Source organism: Aegilops tauschii, chromosome 5 (genome assembly GCF_002575655.3).
Source record: "Aegilops tauschii subsp. strangulata cultivar AL8/78 chromosome 5, Aet v6.0, whole genome shotgun sequence".
In the NCBI taxonomy this organism is placed as follows: domain Eukaryota; kingdom Viridiplantae; phylum Streptophyta; class Magnoliopsida; order Poales; family Poaceae; genus Aegilops; species Aegilops tauschii.
The window spans coordinates 556,343,488-556,364,519 of NC_053039.3; the positions used below are offsets into that span (position 1 = coordinate 556,343,488).

The following is a 21,032-nucleotide window of genomic DNA, read 5'->3' on the forward strand; positions in this document are numbered from 1 at the left end:
TATTTTTCATAGTATACAATATATATTGTTGAAAGGATATATGTTACTATGTTAATGTTCATTGTGCCTCACTCGCAATAGGGCCTCCATAATGCTAGGGCCGGCCCTGCCTACTTCCTCCTCCCTCACTCTGGTGACGTACTGAGCCGCCCCGCGTCGTCCAGATCCTGCCACCCCATGTCGGCCACCATCTACTGGCGACTCACCCCCGGCCGCTGATTCCAATGGCTTGCCTTGCCCATTCCCTTGTTCTCCCACGAGCGTGAGTTACCATGACACACTGGCCATTGTGTAGAGAACGACGACGAGGTGCAGCTCCTTCCCCGCCACTCAGCATCGCCCGCACCGTCAGCGTTTTCTCAGCCGTCATTATCTCCCGGCCATGGGGCACCAACGAAACTTGCGCGGAGTCTGGGCACGTCGGCGGCCACTACGCCCGCACCCCGGTAAAGGATAGGAGGGGAAGGGCGCCGTAGGAGCGGAGGCGACTCGCCGGTCGTTCTCCTACGGCGACGCAGAGGCATGAGGTGCATCTCCCGTGACTTTGTTTGATGCACAAGAGGTGCTTGATGTAATTCCCAGAAGAAATAGGGTGAAGGAGGAAGAAGAAGACCAAGTCAACATCTGTGAGGCAGTTTTTTTTTTCAATTCAGCTCAATGGACAGGCCCGAACAGTTAGTAACGTCATCAAAGTGCTTAGCAGTTAGCATCAGTGTTTTTTGCACTGTCAATTTTCCGGCGCGGTGAGAAATGCAACTTTTGTAAAGTTGTGGTTTCTTGCTAATCGCACCGCTATTGTGGTGGTTCCGTGCAATTTACTCAAAGCTTTCTGTGTTCTGAATCTTAGAAATCACACACTGATAATTCTATATGTACTAATTGAAGGCATTAATCCATTAACAATTACCATTGGGAAATGGATGAAAAGCTTTCTAGGTTCTACACCTACATCTTAGAAAATCGAACTTGTATTTTTTTAAATTAAGATGGATATTACCTTTTTTTAATTAAGCTAGATATCACCTTGCCATCGAAGTTGACGCAAAGTACGACCAAAATGAAATGGAAAACGCTTTGTTGCTTCTCTCTCGGTCACTGGCCTCACCAGGTGCATCGCACTGTCTTCTCTCCCAGCGCTAGGAGGTTTCTACCGATAATCCTAGACCTGCGAACCCACTACGTAATCCTACATAAACTTCCAATCCCACCCCCTGATTTTCAGGGGGAGGGCCTCTTCCACCCCTCCCGATCCAATAGTATTATGTTTACGTAAAACACGTAAGAGAAATTACATAGAGCCAGCAGCGGCTTGATCACTTCACTTGGACAATGTGGATGTTCTCGCGAAGCTGGTGAAGACGTGCTTGGGTTTGCCCAGAGCCTTGGTGAAGATGTCCACGAGCTGCTCGTTGGAGCTGACGAACTGGACGGTTACTGATTCATCGTCAATGCAGTCGCGGATGAAGTGATGACACACCTCGATGTGCTTGCTCCTATCGGGGAAGACATGAGTCTTGCAAAGTTGAATTGCAGACTTGTTTTCCACGTGCAGACGGGCGTTATATATATATATGGATCCGTCTTGAGCACATCACCAATAAAGCCACCCGAGCCACACACCTTGGCATCCGCGGTGATGTGCTTAGCTTGAGCTTGGTATTAGGAGAGAGACACCACCTTCTGCTTCTGGCGCTGCCAGTATGGTCAATGTGCTCTTCGGCCGTCGACGTCGCCTGCCATATCATCAACCATTCTGGCCAATCAACTGAGTATTGATGGCTATGGTGGTGGAGCTGCATCCGACCTTGAGCATGCTCGCGATGTACCTCCGGAGATGCTTGATTGCGCTTATATGCTCCATGGTCGGTGCTTCCCTGAACCAGCTCACCATGCCGACAACAAAGCGGATGTCCAGGCGGGTGTGCACCAAGTATCTTTAATTTGTCCTTGTCGGACCACAATGGAGAATCGATATGTGGTTAGGGAGCGAGCAACATTAATAGAGTCGAGGAGGAGCAAACATGAAGGGTGAAATTAAAGAGATTGGATTTGTATTTTGTGGATGGAGAAAAAACAACATGTTCGGTTGGAGGGAGAAAATCTGGGTGTGTGCGTAAGTTTTTGTTTTGTTTTTTTGCGGGGAGGAAGAAAACTATATGATGTGATGGCTGAAAATAACACGTTCACTTGTGCTCAATATGCATGTGCCTGTGTTTTGTGTAGAGAATATCTCTTTGAGTGTCGCCGTATATATCACGTAAGTAGCAACGCACGAATTTCTAACTAGTACTACTGGTTAAGCTTGGGTACACGACACAAGCTAGGATGGTTGCACAAATGGTTGTTGCACCGTCAACCTCCCTCTTGAAGCACATCAAGTCAAAGGGGGCTCTCTCCCGTATAGCTCCACGCTCTCCCGATCTAATTGGACTAAGTTCTTCTTCCTGGACGTCGAAGGTCTGTCGGACTACTACTCGGGACGCGTGGATACCTTGGACGGCTCGTCTACTTCGACTCCCGTCTCAAAGATCATCCTCGCGGCTGCGAGGTACTACTACTACCCACGTCGTCCCGATTTATTAGGTCGGGCGTTTAATTCTATTGATGGTCCCGTGGAAAGATTGGCCATGCAGGCAAGGGAGAGAAAAAGGTTGTTACATGCACGCTATTCATTGGGTACAGACACACAGGAGAGAAAAAGTGCATGCATGGGAGAGAGGTCCAAGAGATTAGCAATAAAATATCCTTGGTCATGTTCCTCCGGCTCGCGGGGCTTTTTTTTTGAATAATTTGGATTGCTTACCACATGTGTCAGGCTCGCGGGACTTGAAAACTCGGGCGGAGGTTGTATAACCTAACTACGGGAATCCGCGGGAATCTTTGCGCTACACCAACTCGTCACTGCTTTCGCTACTCTGCTCATCGGTGAGTTTGACTGTTACCGCCATCTTCATAGTGTTCCTGGGTGTGACCGTGTAGCACAAAAAAATTGTGTTGCATGTTCCCCTACATAAGGGGTATCCACTTATATCTCAAGCGGCTCAACATGACTTGGAAAATTCGATTACGAAAATAAAGATATGACCATGATGTGATATATTGATACTGGTGATTTATCGGATCCCTACAATGCCAGATCACGGACAAAGTTCACTGGAATAACTGAAATCATCTAAATAGACTCTAATGATTACCTCCACTAATCATTATGAAACAATTACTTCATATGAAGCATTGCAAAATGTGCATGGCTTAGTAGAATGATTGACCACACTCAAAATTATGTAGCTAAGATCCATCAGAATCACATATTATTATCTAGCAGGATAATATCACTTGTACCATTCAAATGCATTTGGGTTATGTGAAGTGTAATATGACAAGCAAATTACTCATAAATTATGTATCTATACAAATTATTGAAAAGTGAGGAGTTAATTTAGAAACAAAATATAGTGAGGATCTAATAGATTATTCAAAGTGTCATTAATTACCATCTTCTACATTCCATAATCATGTCAATGGAACTGGTATAACACATCCTCCAGATTTGCAGTGTTCAAAGGGAGTAAACACCCAAATTATAACATGTTGACAATCATCAGGTTGCATATATTGTACTCTTTTTCCTTCATGATTCTTCCCTTATGATTTCTCATAAAAGGTTTTAAATGATAAAGTGTGCACATATATGTCATATTAAATATAGATACAAGTGTCCACATATGTCATATTAGTTTTTCCTTATATTTTCCCGCTGGATTTTATATGAGTTCTCAATGGTATATCAGATCACATTCTTTAGCCTTATTAGTTTTCCTATCAAATTTTCTAATAACGGGTTTTAGTGAAGCAAAATATTTTAAGATCATATGCAATATTTTCAAGCTTTTCCCCACCGGAATTATAAAGGAAAATATACAAAGCACATTTATTGCTCTCTACACTAACCAATGAGTTTTCTCCCTTCTCAAAGGTTTTGTCATTTGAGCTATAGGAGACAATAACCATTATGTGTTGCATCATTTTTTTCTTATTATTTTTTCACTGGATTTAAAGAAGCTTTAGAACGTTTCTGTACAATTCTCCACATATTTTTCCACAGGTTTTTTGGTGGAGAATTTCGAGACTATAAAAGGATTTCTTAAAATGAAAGATGAATATACAAGAAGCTTTTAATGATAGATTATTCAAGAAGCGGTGTTGTGCAAGGAGAATTTTTCAGACGCTTCCCTTTTTTTCTCTCTCACAATATGTAACCGGCATCTATCTGAGGGGTCCCTTCGACTTGTATATATAGCTTTGCATCAATGAAATCCAACACAGATCTGTCAATTACTTCTCATTCTTCATAATAAGAATGAATGGTCGGATTCTCCATTGATATATGCAGATGTGAATGTGGACGTTGGGCCCGAATGCTCCATTTATGGGTATTATCTTCGAGACCCATTCCTCAAAAAGGAAATCTCCATCAGTGAAGTTGGTCGTCGCCATGTTGGTAGAACCTCCATTGAGGCATATCCTTCTCCCCCATAATATTGTGGCACGCTTAATTCGTCGCCATCAGTTGTCGGACCACAATGGAGAATCGATATGTGGCTAGAGAGCGAGTGACATTAATAGGGTCTAGGAGGAGCAAACATGAAGGGTGAAATAAACGAAAATGAATTTGTATTTGTGGATGGAGAAGAAAAACGTCGGGCTATAGCTACGAGGTAGGAAAACCGGGGTGCGCGGGTTGAAAACAACATGTTCGGTAGGAGGGCGAAAACCGTGGTGTGTATGTTGACAACAATTCGTAAGGGGAGGAAGAAAATTATGATGTGCTGGCTGGAAATGGCACATTCACTTGTGCTCAATACATATATGTGCCTTTTGTGTTTTGTGTAGAGAATATATGTCATCGTGGCAATGCACCGGCTTCTAACCAGTACACGACACAAGCTAGCTAGCTAGAATGGTTGCAGAAATGGTTGTTGAGCCGTTGAACTCGCCCGCGCTCATCACCCTCCTCGCCTTCCTTCTCGTGGTGATCACCCTCCTCGTCTCCACCCGGCGCAGCAGCAATGCGCCGCGGCTGCCCCCGTCGCCGCGGGGCCTGCCGGTCGTCGGCCACCTCCACCTGCTCGGGAGCCTGCCGCACCGAAGCCTCCGGTCCCTGGCCTCGTCCCTCGGCCCGGTCATGCACCTGCGGCTCGGCCGCGTGCCGACAGTCGTGGCGTCCTCCCCGGCCGCGGCGGAGGAGGCCATGAAGACCCGCGACCTGGACTTCGCCGGCCGCCCCAGGCTCCTCATGGTCGACCGCTTCTACTACGGCACCGGCGGGATCGGCTTCGCGCCCTACGGCGACCACTGGCGCCAGGCGCGCCGCGTCTGCGCCGTCCACATGCTCAGCGCGCGCCGCGTCGCGTCCCTGGGCCGCGTGCGGGCGCAGGAGGCCGCCGCGCTCGTCGGCCGGGTCCGCCGCGCCGGCATCTCTGGCGGCGTCGTGAACCTGAGCGACAGCCTCAACGGCTACTCCAACGGTGTCATCTCCCGCTGCACGCTCGGCGACGCGGACTGCGGGGTGGAGGGCGGCGGCGCGAGGCTGAGGAAGGCGTTCGGCGAGATGGAGGAGCTGCTGGGCACGGTGCCCATGGAGGAGACGGTGCCGTGGCTGGGATGGGTGGACACGGTGACAGGGCTGGAGCGGAAGGCCAAGCGCGTCTTCGAGGAGATGGACGGGCTGCTGGAGCGGGTCATCGCCGACCACCGCCAGCGACGCCGTGCCGCCGCCGGCCCGCCGCCACCGGGGACGTTGAAGACTTTGTGGACGTGATGCTGGACGCGGACGAGCTGGACACGGGCAGCATCAAGTCCATCATCCTGGACGTGCTCGCCGCCGCCACGGCCACGACCTTCGCGCTGCTCGAGTGGGCCATGGCGGAGCTCATCAACCACCCGCACGAGATGCGCAGGCTCCAGGCCGAGGTCCGCTCGGCCGTCGGCCCCGACCCCGGCGCCAGCGCCGTCGTCACGGAGGCCCATCTCCCGCGCCTGCCGTACCTGAAGGCCGTGATCAACGAGACCCTGCGGCTCCACCCGCCGTCGCCGCTGCTCCTGCCGCGGGAGACGCTGGAGGACACCCGGCTGCTGGGCTACGACGTGCCGGCGGGCACCCGGGTCCTGATCAACGCGTGGGCCATCGGCCGCGACCCGGCGACGTGGGGGCCCCGCGCCGAGGAGTTCGCGCCGGAGAGGTTCGTCGGGTACGGCGGCCTCGGCGGCGCCGGGCAGGACTTCTCGTTCCTGCCCTTCGGCGCCGGGAGGAGGGGCTGCCCAGGGGTGGAGTTCGCCATGCTGTCCAACGAGCTGGCGCTGGCGAGCCTCGTGCATGGCTTCGACTGGGAGCTGCCCGGCGGGAGGGCGCCGCCGGTGGACATGAGCGAGCTGTACGGCATCTCCGTGTGCCTCAAGGCGCCTCTGCTTCTGGTCGCCAAGCCGTGGTCGTCCATGGATATGGATGGCGTTGAATGAGCTAGGATCGACGGTGCTTCTTTTTTCTGAATATATAATACTGCAATAATGCTAAAGGTACAAAGAGTTGCTACGCAATTACACGTTGACTAGGATCCCTTATTTTTTTTAAATGGAGGCAAAATATTTTCCCTAGTCTATTTTAATTAAAATTTAAAAGAGTGTACAAATAATTACAACTTGATCCAACTGCACATTAAAACGAGCCCTACTCTCGCAGCATGATTGAACTCAAGTGTTTTGTGCCCGCATCCCTAGCACGACGGCTTCGGCTTTAGTCTTATACGTGATGTCACTAGATATGGGAGAAAGACCGTCACATTCTCCTCATTGCAAATTGCCAACGAAGTACGCATAACAAGGGATGTCAGTGGCGGAGCCAGAAACTGAATATAGAGAGGGCCAAAACATGTCATATAATGTTTGAGGGGGTCAAATCATCTAAACCTAGCTAATTTTGTCTAACAAATGGAGCATTAGGAGTACATATAGGTGTATTTTTTAGAGCATAGCGGGGGGGGGAGGGGGGGGCGAGGGGGGCTGCCTTCGCCACTGGATGTGATCCCCTTCTTCATAATGCCGTTGAAAGGTTATCATGGAACATCGCCAATCCATGTCCAAACTGAAGTTGCACCAATGATCAATATGGATCTCGACATGGCCTAACCAAACTCTAAGCTCCTCCCAAATGTGTCGAACAAAATCTGTACTTGAACAATATATGTGTGTCCCCAGTGTGCATAATTGACATAAGCTACAATTCAACCACTTTACTCTTTGCAATTGGTAAGCCATGGAAATCATCGCTTGTACCGTGTTTCTTTAAAAAAATAAAAATTCTTTGTGGTGTAATCCGACAAAGGCCTAGACTTGGCACGAGGGCTACCGTTTTTCAGGATTTCTTCAGACTTTTGACGCTATTCATTTAGTGATGTGATGTGATGTGATGCGCCTGTCAACTACGACGCTTAAGAGGATGAGCATGTGGCTCGATGGTTCGATGTGGCAGTGGTCACGTAGCCCGCCCAAGTTTGGTCCCTTGGATCGGCTTGGGTGTCTCACTCATGATATTTTCCCCTTGTAGATTTCTCACGCTACAAGGCCACAAGGAGAATGATGTACCCACCGATTCATGAAGTCACACGGCTTCGGAAGTTACCAAGATGTGTTGCGCGTGTATACAGTGGCAGAGCCAGAAAAAATTGATAGAGGGGGGCCAAGTGATGGTGAATCAGATTGAGGAGGGCTAAACCATAGAAAGAGAGACTTTTAGCAGCAACTAATGACTAATTTTGCGTTGTTTACAAGCAAATTATCAACAAATCTTGGTTGTTAGGGGAGGGAGGTTGTAGCCCTTGGTAGGCACACAGCTAGGTGCGTGTAGTGGTGTTGCTAAAACTTGTATCGATTTAACCGAGGCTAAAAAACCTATAAAGTGATTGTGACGACCAATCTCAAGATATGTCGTACCGTGTCTCTCAAAAAAAAATACTCCCTCTATTCACTATTATAAGATGTTTTAGATGAATGTTAAAAAATAAAAAAATGTTTTAGATGTTTCAATAATGAACTGAAATGAATAAACAAAAACACTAAAACATACAAGTAAAAAAGAAACACTAAAACATATCTACATGCATCCAGTTTTCCTATAATACTCCTCCCGTTCATAAGATGGTTTTAGTTCACGACAGTTATAGGAGTACCAAATATATAGTTTGTAAAGTTTCACTCTGCTCATACAAGGTTTCACTACCATCTAATCTGAAACAAATGGAAAATGAATTCAAACTGAAAGTTCAGTTGTTTCTATCATTTTGATTGGTTGTTTATTCCATTAAAAAGAAAAAGCATGCACTAAATTTACCAGTGGTTAGGAAATTGCAAGCCAGCGACGCCCACAACTAAACTGAGTAGTATAATAATAACATGCTAGAACGTTGCGTTGCAGGGCACTTCACAGCTAAATTCAGGCATACGCCAAAAGGTAGCAGGTTCAGTCAGGCAGGCAGCTAACTATCATACAGATCAAGAGGGAGAGAGGTTCTAGGAACCCTAGAGAAGTCACCTATTACAGACAAGTAATCGTCAACACTGCCAAAGGAAACCCGGATTCTAACCCAGAAACCGTGGCATTGAGGAGCTCCTCGTTCGTCGCTTATCTGTTGCCGGCGTCGGCGTCGGCACGGTGCCCTTGCGACGCTTATTGCGCCGCTCTGTCTTCTCGGCGGTAGACTCGACGTCCTCCGAGCACCTGTCCTCGGAAACTTGCATCTTCTGGTCTTCAGAGGTGCTGGCAAGACGAGGCCTTTTAGCATCGCAGGGTTTGTCCTCAGAAACTGCTTCATTCGGTTTGTCCTCTGAAGCTACCATCTTCTGATCTTCAGAGGTGCTGGCAAGAAGAGCCCTTTTAGCATCACGGGGTTTGTCCTCCCAAACTGCTTCATTCGGTTTGTCCTCGCAAACTTCCATCTTCTGATCTTTGGAGATGCCATCAGGAAGAGGCCTTTTAGCATCACAGGGTGTGTCCTCGCAAACTGTTTCATTCTTCACGCACAAGGCGCTATCAATGTCAGGCATCTCAGCATCGGTATGGTTAGTGTCAACTTCACAAGGAACTGTCTCGCCTGCTCCTGGTCCTACGTTACCATGTGCATCCACACTATCCACATGAGCTTCATCACTCCAATTTTTACTGTCACCTGACACGATGCTGCTAGTCTCTCCCTCTTTCGGCTCATGGGGAACAGCGCTGTCAATGTTTCCCTCTTTGGACTCGGGTGAAATATGCCGCATACCATCACTGATCTTATCCGCAGCGGCGCAAGTTTCCTCCATGCCAACTTCGATATCATCTTCTACCTTGAGATCCACAGAAGTCTCTTCATGTTTCGCGTCCTCAGATTCGACAGCAATTGTTGCGGGAGAATGCTCAGCAACATCATTGTTCAAATCACATACCACGGGTGAAGACTGCTCAGCAACATCATTGTTCAAATCACATACTATGAGAGAAATATCACCCTTGGCCTCCTCATCTTCAATAATGTTTCTTTCTGAAGAATGCTCAGAAGTATTCCCTTCTATATCACCAGCCACAACAGATCCCATGACATCCGGGAGATCACATCTGCCATTGTCAGCTTCGTCTTTGGTGCTTGCTGGATCAGGTGCAATGTCAACTTCCCTGGCATCAGACATCATGACAGGATCCATATCCTCGGAAACATCACAGCAATCATACAGAACTTCATTTATGCTTGTTTCTAAGCTCTGTTCTTTGTAGGCCATTGCCGCGGAGTTAATAGAGAATGAGCCACACTTGGAATCCATAATATCATGCATCATAACTTCTGCGTGGCTAGAAATTGTCTGGTTATTATGCGAACAATCCAGCATGGATTCCTCAAAAGTGTCCTGACCTTTTACCACACAACCATCATCCTTCAACGCTTCATCATCTTCTGGGGCACATGATCTCAGGTCAGGTTTATTATCATAATCCGCAGGAGGTGGCTCATTTTCAACAGCCTGGCTTGGCATGCAGATGGCAATATCATTGTCGGGTGGACAAACCTAACAAAAATAATGAACAACAGGTAAAAAATGACCTTAGAAAACAAGTTCAACAAGTTAACTACTATCGATCAATTGAAATACTAAGAGTACTAGCCACTAACTAAAATTATACCTGTGTGTCCTGTACAGCAAATGTTGTAACCCCTTCAGTCTCTAAAATGCATCCAGGAACAGGTAGAACATTTCCAGAATCATTAAAGCAGACGGATGTGGATTGTTGCTGTGTTCCAGGAATTTGGCAAAGTGAGTCAGATTCACCAGCAGAGCACCCCTGAGCAAGGAACTCTCTAGCTGCTTCAGGCTCAGCATTTTCTCTTCCTAGATAACTTTCATCAAACTGCTCGCTGCCACAGGTTAGTTCCGGAAAAGTTTGAGAAGGTACTGTCACTAGCTCCTGGATTAACTTCCGGATCAATGAACGCTTCAGAGAAGCTTCAGCGGGTTCAAACCAACCATCACTGAGCTGAAAAGTACATTAAGCATTAGAATATGGGGTTAACAAAATATCCAAAATGAGATGTGTGAAGATTACTCAAGCAGAGAGGCATCAACTAAAACTTCAGTCTCCTGCTAAAAAGATGTACTAAAAAGGCTACATGCTATATAAAGAATTTCACCAAACACCTACCACTCCAACTGGGAGGATGGAAAGGTGGGATCAAAACTCAAGAGCGCTCACATCCTACCGATCCCCATATTTTAATTAGGAAAGTGTTCCCCAAGCTCCCAACCACAAACAATTTCATAAGGCAGCAAACAGCCCATCAATATTTTAAAGCTTTAACTTTGATAACCCCACAACTGTACTTTTGACCTGGTGCAAAATGCCACTGTACTTCAAACTTTGATTATTCTCCAATGACTTCAAGGTTCAATTGGACTTGCAACTTATGCTTTATAATGTTCAATGGACCGCCATAGTGGCAGAAAATATGAACCCTAACGCCAGCAAGTACCATGCACCAATTCTGACACATAGCAAGTTGCTCAAATGCATATGGAGATGGTCAGACCACAAATAACTGTGGTAAATTGACTAAGGTGAAGCTACAAGTGAGTGGCTACAATCTCGGAAAACTAGGAACAGGTGCTGTGCAGTTTCCTCCGACTTTTCATCAACAAACTTCTAACAGATGCATGCACATCTGAATTATACTCACTCCGTTCCTAAATATAAGTCTTTGGAGAGATTTCACTATGGACCACATACGGAGCAAATGAGTGAATCTACACTCTAAAATGCATCTATATACATCCGTATGTGGCCCATAGTGGAATCTCTACAAAGACCTATATTTAGGAACGGAGGGAGTAGAATCTATGATAGTTTCTCCATTAGTGATTATGTACTAAAATATCCACACTTTGCATGGTGTTCACTATAACACCAAAATTAGCATTTACTGAAGAAAAATAAACCAAATTATATAAACAGAACAGAAAAGAAGTAGGCTGCTAATGAAATAGAGCTGGGGGCCCAAACATAACAACATCAAATTTTAAGAAAAATAATTAATTAGAACTCACAAAGGTTGAGGATACTGATATCTTCATAGGGTTGAAGCTACTGGGATAATCCATCAGAAAGCGTTCCACATAATGGAGAAGGAACAGGCCACAGTCAAATGAGTTATCTTGCTGAGGGAGCTGGACGGACAAATAGAACAAAGCTATATCACAATAAGAAAATAGATAGTGACAAATGAAACAAAAGAATTCCTTTGTTTTGTAGGCACGTATACGATATTAAAAGAAATTTCTTCGTTCTGCAGGCATGATACGATATACATTTGCAACCTTGCAAGTTATTTCAACAATGAAGGCGAAGAGCAGCTGAAAGTATTTTTCATAGAATGAAAATATGTTGGACTGGCCAACTCAACAAGTCAAACAGACTAGCTCATAGAGATAATTAACAGAAGCTCCTAACCCATTAGACAAGCAATCCCTGGACTGCAATTTCAGTTAAAACAGAGAGCCTGCAAATAGTATCTTTATTGCCTATTACATGTTCATGGGCCATTTATTTTTTGTGCGGGCATTTTTTTTCATGTGTGCATGGGCCGGAGGGTGTGTGTTCATGGGCCATGTATTTGCACTGAATTCGCTATTTGGTTGGCCATAGATTAGCAAGGATAAGAAAAAACTTAAATGCACACGCGACAAAAGCTCGTTAAAAAATTGGCAACAGGCCAAGACTGGGCATCATGACAGGATTTTGGCAAACATGTTGTTGTAAATTTTAGCTTTAAAACTTAAACCCTAATGGATAAAAGATTTTATTAATAATTCAAACCTTAACATTTTTATCGAGTTAATACTTAAGCTAAATACCTTCGACAGATATCCACACTAGTTACCATCTATACCTCTCCATGAATGGTGAGTGCAAGTGGCAATGCAACTTAAAAACAGCTCCTTGATTTATTGATCACTCATGAAAGGAAATAACAAGGGGTAGGGTTTCTCTCAGTGCTTGCCCTCTTCACAGCATCAACATTAAATGGTTCTCAGAACTAGTGTAAGTCAGAAATTGGCATCAAAAATAGAAGTACTCAACAACAATTTTACAGAAACACATGAGACTTGATACTAAAAGCTGATGTCAACAAACCTCAAGGGAGACGAATCTCAGATTTAAGAATTTGTCTGAAATATCTAATGCTGATTCAGGGTGCCTTTCCTTCCACTCTTCCCATAGATAACTGCACCAGAAAGAGTTAAACTCAGCAGATATTGGTCACCAAGTGATAAGCTAAATTGGAGTAATTAAGTGCAAAAAAGCGACATTGACTGTTTACACTTCTCAGTTATTATATACTCCCTCCGTTCCAAAAAATTTGTCTTAGATTTATCTAAATACGGATGTACCAAGTCACGTTTTAGTATTAGATACATCCATATCTAGACGAATCTAAGACAAGAATTTTGGGACGGAGGGAGTACTTGCAAATTAGATGTATCAATCAGGCATTGATGTTGTCTACAAGTGACGCCTTTGACCATTACCTAGACCAAAATATATTAATAATAATATAATTATTTAATGTGCTTCTGACTATAGTGTCCGTTTTTTATCTGAAAAACCTAAAGACCATAAGTGGTCAAAGTTTTGAAAATATGATAGCTCATCCTAAAATAAACTAGTTTGCACAAAAGCAGCACAAGATCTCACTCTTCCAGAAATGAGTTTACCTTTGAATAATGTCTTTCAGTCCACTGTGATTTCCTTTAAGAGAATCCATATGTAATATACATGGAACTTTACCATGCTTTTTTGCTTCACCATCTGAAGCAAAACAACGGGAAAGTAAAACATTACTCCATAAAAATGTTAAAAGTACCAACTTTAATTTATGTTCCCACCTTCAGATGTTTCCACTTCTCCAGGATAACAAATAACAATCAAGCTCCAATGCAAGCTGCAATGCAGAAACATAATTAACAGTGCACAGAAGTTATCATTTTAACAATAAAGAAGTTAACAAGTTCCTTGCCTGAAGTTCACTGGAATAAATAGAAAATCCTTCGCAAATATGTTTATTTTTCGGGTCCACTTGCGGACACGTAAAAAAGCTGATCTACCCTCTGGAGCTCTCCCTTGATCTTTGTCAAGATCTGCCAGCTTGCGAAAAAAGAAGCTATTAAAGAAATGGTACTTGCTCTTCTCGGTGGTCTTCATTCTTGTGCTCAAGTATCTGCAAATAATAAATAAACGCATAGTTGTAATTACAAATGAGTAAAATGCACTCCAGAGAAATGTGAAGTTAACAGGCACATGCTGAAGTATGGTAACTAAACACATCAGAAATAGAAATTCATCTTTCAATGATATTTAAATCCATAATGAAATCAGATTTTCTTCAAAGCCAACAACTATGTAGTTGTCCATGAGAACTGTATGGCATTGTTATTCACAAAAAATACTGTCATGCAATGCATGAAACAAGCAGAGCCATGTGGTTACTGTAGCTTTCACAGGATTGTGGGATACATTTGTTTCACAGGTAACTGATTTGGTAAGTAACGTTCAAAACAATAAAGAAGATATTACAATAGCATCATAAACAACTTAAGAAAACATAAATACGGAACTGCATCTGCATGTAGCAAAGCAGGTGATCTGATCTACAAATATAACAATGGCAATTACAAATATTACAATAGCAATTGCGACAGCACAAAAAGTGTAATTGGACAGCACCATTTAACAACTAAGGCTATAAAATAAAGGATGATTGTGCAGACACCAATGAAAGGTTCAACCTACTTGATATAAAAGTCAATTATTGTGTCGTTGACAAATGTTTCAGGTAGAAGCAAATCAACATCTCTGCTGCTAATAGAAACAGCATCCGGATCTCCTTTAGGATAGATAACATCTTCAAAGTCGTCAATGCTGAAACGATTAACACGAATAACGAAACAAGTTTAAGCATAGCAAGAACAAAATATAGATCATGGTAGACACTCAGTTAAATTTCAGACATTCATAAGGTTATAAATAGCTCGCAATATTAGCATTATTGGTTTTTTAGACCCTAATCGCTAAACCATGCTTCAATGTCCCGCTACAGTTGCGACGGCAAGTATAGGTTCAAATAACTCTGATTTGTCTTAGCTAGCTAGTGACAGCCCCACTATTCCATCTAAGTACCTTTTGCCAAAACTACAAGCTAAATTTCATAATCAACTTCATTAAAGGCCTCAATACATCTATTGAGGGCATAGATTATGAGAACCTATCCAAAAACTAGTCTCTTTTTTAACCCTTTTTAACAACTATATTTCTTAGTGATTATTACTCCCTTAGTCAAACTTGTGTGTGTTTGACCAAGATTATAGAATAAAATATCGGCATCTACAATACAAAATAAATAAAATATGAAAATACTTATAATGATGGATCTAATGATACAAATTTGGTAATGTGCCTATTGATATTTTTTCTTAAAAACTTGGTCAAACATGCACATGTTTGACTTTTGAACAAACTAATACACTTATATTTGGAACGGAGGGAGCATTTACTATTTAGTCTGACGAAAATTGTGTTCCTATGATAATGTGTCAAAACTTGCTTGCATGATTCATGTAGTGTAAATATTAATTATTTTCTATTAAAATAACAAAAGATTATACATAATAGCTATGCTTTAAGTAGCTTGGCCAGGACCTCGCCGTCAAAACTGAGATCTAAAAACTTGGAGATTACAGAAGACATTAGAACATAATAGGTGAAATTAGTACAATGGATAAAAACATGCATAGCAATAACATCGCTTCTACTCCCTCCGTCCCCTAGTGTCAAAAACGCTGTTATATTATGGGACTGAGGGAGTACATGACAAAAGCTAATTGTAGTGCCATATGCTCATGGATGCTTCTAGATAGTTCAGATAGTTCATAGAGGCAAAAAACAAAAATTAAAAACAGATGCAGAGAATACATGACAGAAGTGCAACATACCCAGAAAAGTACTGTTTCGGGAAAAATAAACTTGGGTCAGTGCTCCGGTTCTCCAACGCAAAATCCTCTCTGACAGTGGCATGCCATCGCATAAGAACATTGTTATAGAAACAACAATATAACCAAAGACTGTACATATATGTTTTGTAACTCGGAGCAAACTGCACATTAGAAGTGTAAAAAGATACAGATATAGCAAAACTGTCCAACCACGAAATCAGGCAAATATGTGACAAGTCCAACAGGGTAAGAACTTTTCCGCCAAAATCATGTATAATGTCCTGATCCATCCATCACAACCTATGTCCACCTTTAAGATTTGATATCCATATTCAAACCCCAGACAAACAGAAAACCAAACCCTTAGCTGAAATAACCCAACTTACCAGCATTTGCAGCATGTCTAATTTCGTGAGTTCTTGAGTAAAAGAATAACACATTACAATATAACTGTTTCATATAGTGATTTAAAGTGCATGGTCTATTCTCTACAATACGAATAAAATCATATATTATTAACACTTGACAGTGATATCTGATATCAGTATCAGGCAAAAATATATTTGTTTTCTCTATATCTGGTGGTTATGGCTTATTAAATATGAGAACAAAGTTCTGAACTCAATCTACAAGTTAGTCTTCCTAAAATATGGGAAGTATCTGGTATGGACAGCATTTTTCACTGGCATATGTTTAACAGCCCAATTTACATGGTTCAATAATCAGCATTAGTATTTGCATGATCCTTATCTGTGGCTCAATAGGAGGGGGAAATAACAAAAAATAATGTGTCTAATGTAATGATGCATTGGCATGAACCTAGTAACTCTCTATGCTGTGGTCAGAAATGTTATTTGACTGAAATCAACACATACATGAATAAAAGGTCAGAATAAAGCATAACATCAGCTCAAAGCTTACGATGGAGTGTTGTTCCAGATGTCACGATATCTTGATGCCATATGACAGATCTTCTCTTGTTTTCGTGGCCACTGTGGATCTGTAAGAATAAACTCCACTCTAATAGGATCTATAGAGTACAAAAAAGACAAAAAAAAATTAGTTCGATATACGCAAACGCCAAACGATATCGAAACCTCACAATATTAACATTCAATTCATGTTAACTTATTAAATTATTCATGCATGCATTTGTGAACAGGTCACGACGACGGAGAGGAGAGGTGGAACTTCAGGCACAGCATCTCAAGTGGCAGGAAATTATTCATGCACCAGTCTTCCCAGCATCATTTACCTTCCTATTCAAAAGTACTATGCGCATGCAATCAAGCCTTTGGTTGGTACAGTCAAATAAATGTCTGCGCTATTTGTATAATCTTACTATTGCATGACACATTTTCTGCCAAGGACAAAAAGAAAATGAATAAGGAGCTCTACAAATGTTTTGTGTATTCAGATACTTTTGTTAAGCAGTGGACGATAATAATCAAACAAATAAACTGTTGTTTGGTTGATGCTATTCAACTTTTCAGAAGAACAAAAGACATGCAATACTGATAAATTCTAAATTAACAACAAAACACACCCCATAAACCAACACAGCTTTATTTCATGCCATGCCATGCATCATACATTAGCCGAGATGTCATCTCTCATTGGAACATAGTGAAAGCATACTAAATCTGGGATACAATAAAAAGACCAGAATGCCCAACGTAATTACCTGAACTTTCGGTCTCTGCACTGGGTCTAATAAGGAGAGTTACAGAGGCAGATATAACCTGGTTAAAAGGGTAACTGATATTAAGCTATACAAATTAGAACAGAAAGTAACAAACAAAAAGTAAAGAAAAGTACATACACTCTGAGTCCATTGACTATTAATGGAAATGATGTCACAAACATCCCAACATAGAGCTATCGTCTTATCATCTTCATATGGATCACAATCCGAATGTTCAATTTTGAACCCATCTGGTGAAAAAATTAAGTGAGGCTGATAATGCAGGGCCGTGTCGCACATCACAAAGTCAGGTTTAAGCACAACCGCCCCTTCTTTATCAACCTACAAATACAGGAAACAAACAGAAATGATAAAAGTACCCAACTACATACTCCAAGATGACATTTGAATCATGTTAGTAGGCCAATAGCTGGCTGTAACTTAACAAATGTAAGTTTTACAGAGATGAATTATCCGTTCTACTTCATTTCGATCATTTCTCCAAAATTTCTAGCTTGCTTAAGAATCCAAAACTGTATTCAATAATACGAATTACTCAAGTGGTCTACAAGGCAAGGAGGATACATACCATTTCACCCAAAGCATTGTACATATTTTCCAAATTTGGTTCCATGTAACCTGAAATTGCACAGATATATATTAGCAGACTCCCATAAAAAAAGCACGAGCATTGGCTATGGGTACCATTTTACAGGGTATACCGTAATTAGTGGTGGATGAAGTTTCAGGACTAGATGACAAGTTTTCTTCATCGGAATCAGAATATGTTCCCTGATGCCAACCCAAACGAGAAACCAAAAAAGATTAATACATGGAAATGGAATAAATAGTTGCATCAAAAGACAAATATTAACAGTATCTATATCTGGCTGAACCTCAAGGTGCTGCGTACTGCCATGTCTAACTTCCTTCACGGCCTGAATTCCTGACATCATCCTTGTATCTTCGTATCCATCTAAGCAAGCATAGGAATTGCCAGAACCACTGTGCATGGCTGTAGTTGCCATAACCACATCAAATTCGGTTTTGTGGGATAGATCCTGATTCATTTCAGGAAATTCAGTTGCATATGATTCTTCACCAACATGAGTATCATGCAAGCCAGTGAATTCCAAACCAGAGATCTCAGTCTGATTCATCTGCAACCTGTGAATTACAACACAGTGGAAGAGGGTATAGAAGCAATTAGATATTATTTGACCGACAATCATAGATTACTCGTTGATATGCAATTGCAGTTGATATGCAATAAACATACAACAACAAAATAAATAAGGCCTTGTCATCTTCATTATTATGATTGACCACTGAAAGATTGAATGAAAAGAACTGGATGCACAGGCCAAGAAAAACAAGCATCAATAATAGTATCTAATTTGTAATGAATGTGAAACATCAGAACTATATCAAGAGTTGTAAATTCTCAAAACCACAACACTGAAGTGGGTGCACAGGAGCAGCTTACTTTCGTTCTATAACATTAACACATTATGCTCTAATGTTATTAAAGTACCGTCAAAATATATGACAAGGAATCTAATAGGAACGCTCTGCAGCATTTGAACAAACAGAATACAAGTTACAACCTTAGTGAACATTCTCGTATGAGTTTGTATCGCTAGCTTAAATTGCTTAGCTGGGCTAGATAAATGGATGACGACGGGTGCTAGTTGCAATTACCTGTGGTATATTTGAGCCAACAGAATTTGTCTTGCAATCTTAATAAAATAGCCTCTTAAATTGCTTAGCTACGCCAGATTCACCTAGCTCATTTGAGCTATAGCTCACAGAAGCAAGGCTCGTCGTTTGGTGGCATGGAATCTAAAAACATAAAACACAGAGCACACCTTGAAAAATAACTCAGCTTCTTTGGATCTATGTTTGTTGGATGCATGGGGAAAGAAAATCTGCAGAGATGAACTGGGACAGGAATAGTCAAATACGACCCCGCAGCTGCTGCTGCATGCCCTTGATAGACAGAGGCCAAGACAAGGGCACATCTCCAGATATCGATGACTCCTCCATGATTTTCTTTTCTGCTTTGCCAGTGCAAAAGAGCATCCCATGTAGCCACCCCATTATGATTCGCTTCTGATTTTGGCGTTTGCATGCGTCTGCAATACGATTAGTCGAGAACATCACACCCGCATGAACCGCACCCTCCTGTTCCGCTTCTCTTGGCCACGGGCACTGCGGCAACGCCCACGCGACTCGGCAGCTGCCGGCCAGAACCAAATCAATGCGGCCAGACTGCCAGAGGACACAGCCAGACTCGCAAGGCACAGCCTAGGCCGATCAAAGCCACAGCCGGCAACTAAATGACCAGTACAGTCACCAGGCCCATCAACACCACAAGCAAGGAGCACTAACACGGTAATTTTTTCTAACCATCTTTGCGTCAATTGTTCGTTCTTCAATTTTGCCCCATGATTATGAACTTGTAGCCAATAGACGGTAGACCAAACCCTGATTCAATCTAATTAGGGTAAACTAAATTCAGCTAGGAAATTTTCCATATTTTACGTGTAATTTGCATTTATCCCGATTCAATCTAATTAGGGTAAACTAAATTCAGCTAGGAAATTTTCCATATTTTACATGTAATTTGCATTTATCTAAAGTAGTTTATTAAACCTCTGTGTCTGACAAAGTATTTTGGAAATTGGAAATGCAAGACATCTTTTTCAAGTAATTTCGTCCTTTGTTTCATCAATACAAATATATCATGAGCATTTTTGTATTTATACTGGTCTTCTATTCCGTCCGACAATCTATGCTAGAAGTAAAGGGACACACATTTATTTAGTAAACCGTTACTTGAAGAAAATTACGGCGCATATTAAAATGGAGCATCGGGGTGGCATTACCTCTAGCACCGCCCCTGTATCTATCTACCCTACCCCAAATCGCTTGGGACGAAAGAAAAATCAAATCTTACCAAAGGGTAAGAAATGCAATCTGGACAATTGCATACACATAGGTAGAACACTGCCGATATTCATAGAACACTTTCTTCTACCATTCTTGAAAGTACGCATACCCATCTATTTTCTGCTACAGGAACGCACACTCATCTGACTCATGTAACCGGAAAACACGACCGGTCATAGAAATTTCGTCACGAGCATTATTAAAAAAAATTAAACATTAATTCCGGCTCAGCAATCGGCACAACTTTCGAGAGGATGGGGAAGTTACAACAGGACGGGAGATTGGATATACCTGATTCAAGTCGCGGAGGGGGCGACGGGGCAGATGGAGGCGGCGGCGGTGTCCTTGGACCTTCGGTCGGGGAGGAGGGGGTAGGGTTTGAGGAGGGGTCGCGACGGGGTACGGGAGGGACGAGGTCGGCAGCAATTCCCTTGGCCAGGCGTCGGGGACGTCCCGCTCCCGCTGGTGGCGGTCAACGGCGGCGGCGACGGATCTCGCGGTTCTAGGGTTTCCGCCGAGGGGAGGGCCCGCGAGGCGTGGGTGGAGACGAGGTCGCCGGCGAGCGCAGCGGGGGGCTGCCGGTCCGCCGGAGGGGTTGGGGGGAGAGGCGGAGGCTACCGGGGCGGCATGGAGAGATGGATCGCCCTGGTGGCGGTGGGGCGGAGGAGGAGAGGAGAGGCGGATGGCGGAGGGGCGGAGGGGAACGGGTCAGACGAGAGAGAGACGACTCGGCTGTGCCCCAGTGGCAATTGCGGGGTAATTATACCGCAAAGGAGTAGCTACTCTCCAATGCCTTTGATCACGAGGAAACAGGTTTCCGGAGGGTTTT

The 21,032-nt window shown here is 43.2% G+C and overlaps 1 protein-coding gene and 1 pseudogene across 1 annotated transcript; one reads left to right on the forward strand and one right to left on the reverse strand.

Annotated features, from left to right (window-relative positions):
• Positions 1-4,850: 4,850 nt before the first annotated feature.
• LOC109767744 ((+)-menthofuran synthase-like) lies at positions 4,851-6,597 on the forward strand (annotated as a pseudogene).
• A 1,827-nt stretch (positions 6,598-8,424) lies between these two features.
• Positions 8,425-21,000, reverse strand: LOC109767745 (uncharacterized). Its single transcript, XM_020326464.4, has 16 exons — positions 20,495-21,000; positions 18,148-18,418; positions 17,974-18,043; positions 17,841-17,890; positions 17,390-17,593; positions 17,252-17,309; positions 16,489-16,597; positions 15,568-15,636; positions 14,369-14,497; positions 13,596-13,796; positions 13,465-13,520; positions 13,294-13,387; positions 12,713-12,803; positions 11,626-11,745; positions 10,211-10,561; positions 8,425-10,095 (listed from the first exon to the last, which is right to left on the reverse strand). The coding sequence occupies exons 2-16, from the start codon at positions 18,409-18,411 to the stop codon at positions 8,635-8,637; spliced, it is 3,327 nt and encodes a 1,108-aa protein (XP_020182053.1). The 5' UTR covers positions 18,412-18,418; positions 20,495-21,000; the 3' UTR covers positions 8,425-8,634.
• Between the last annotated feature and the right edge of the window lie 32 nt (positions 21,001-21,032).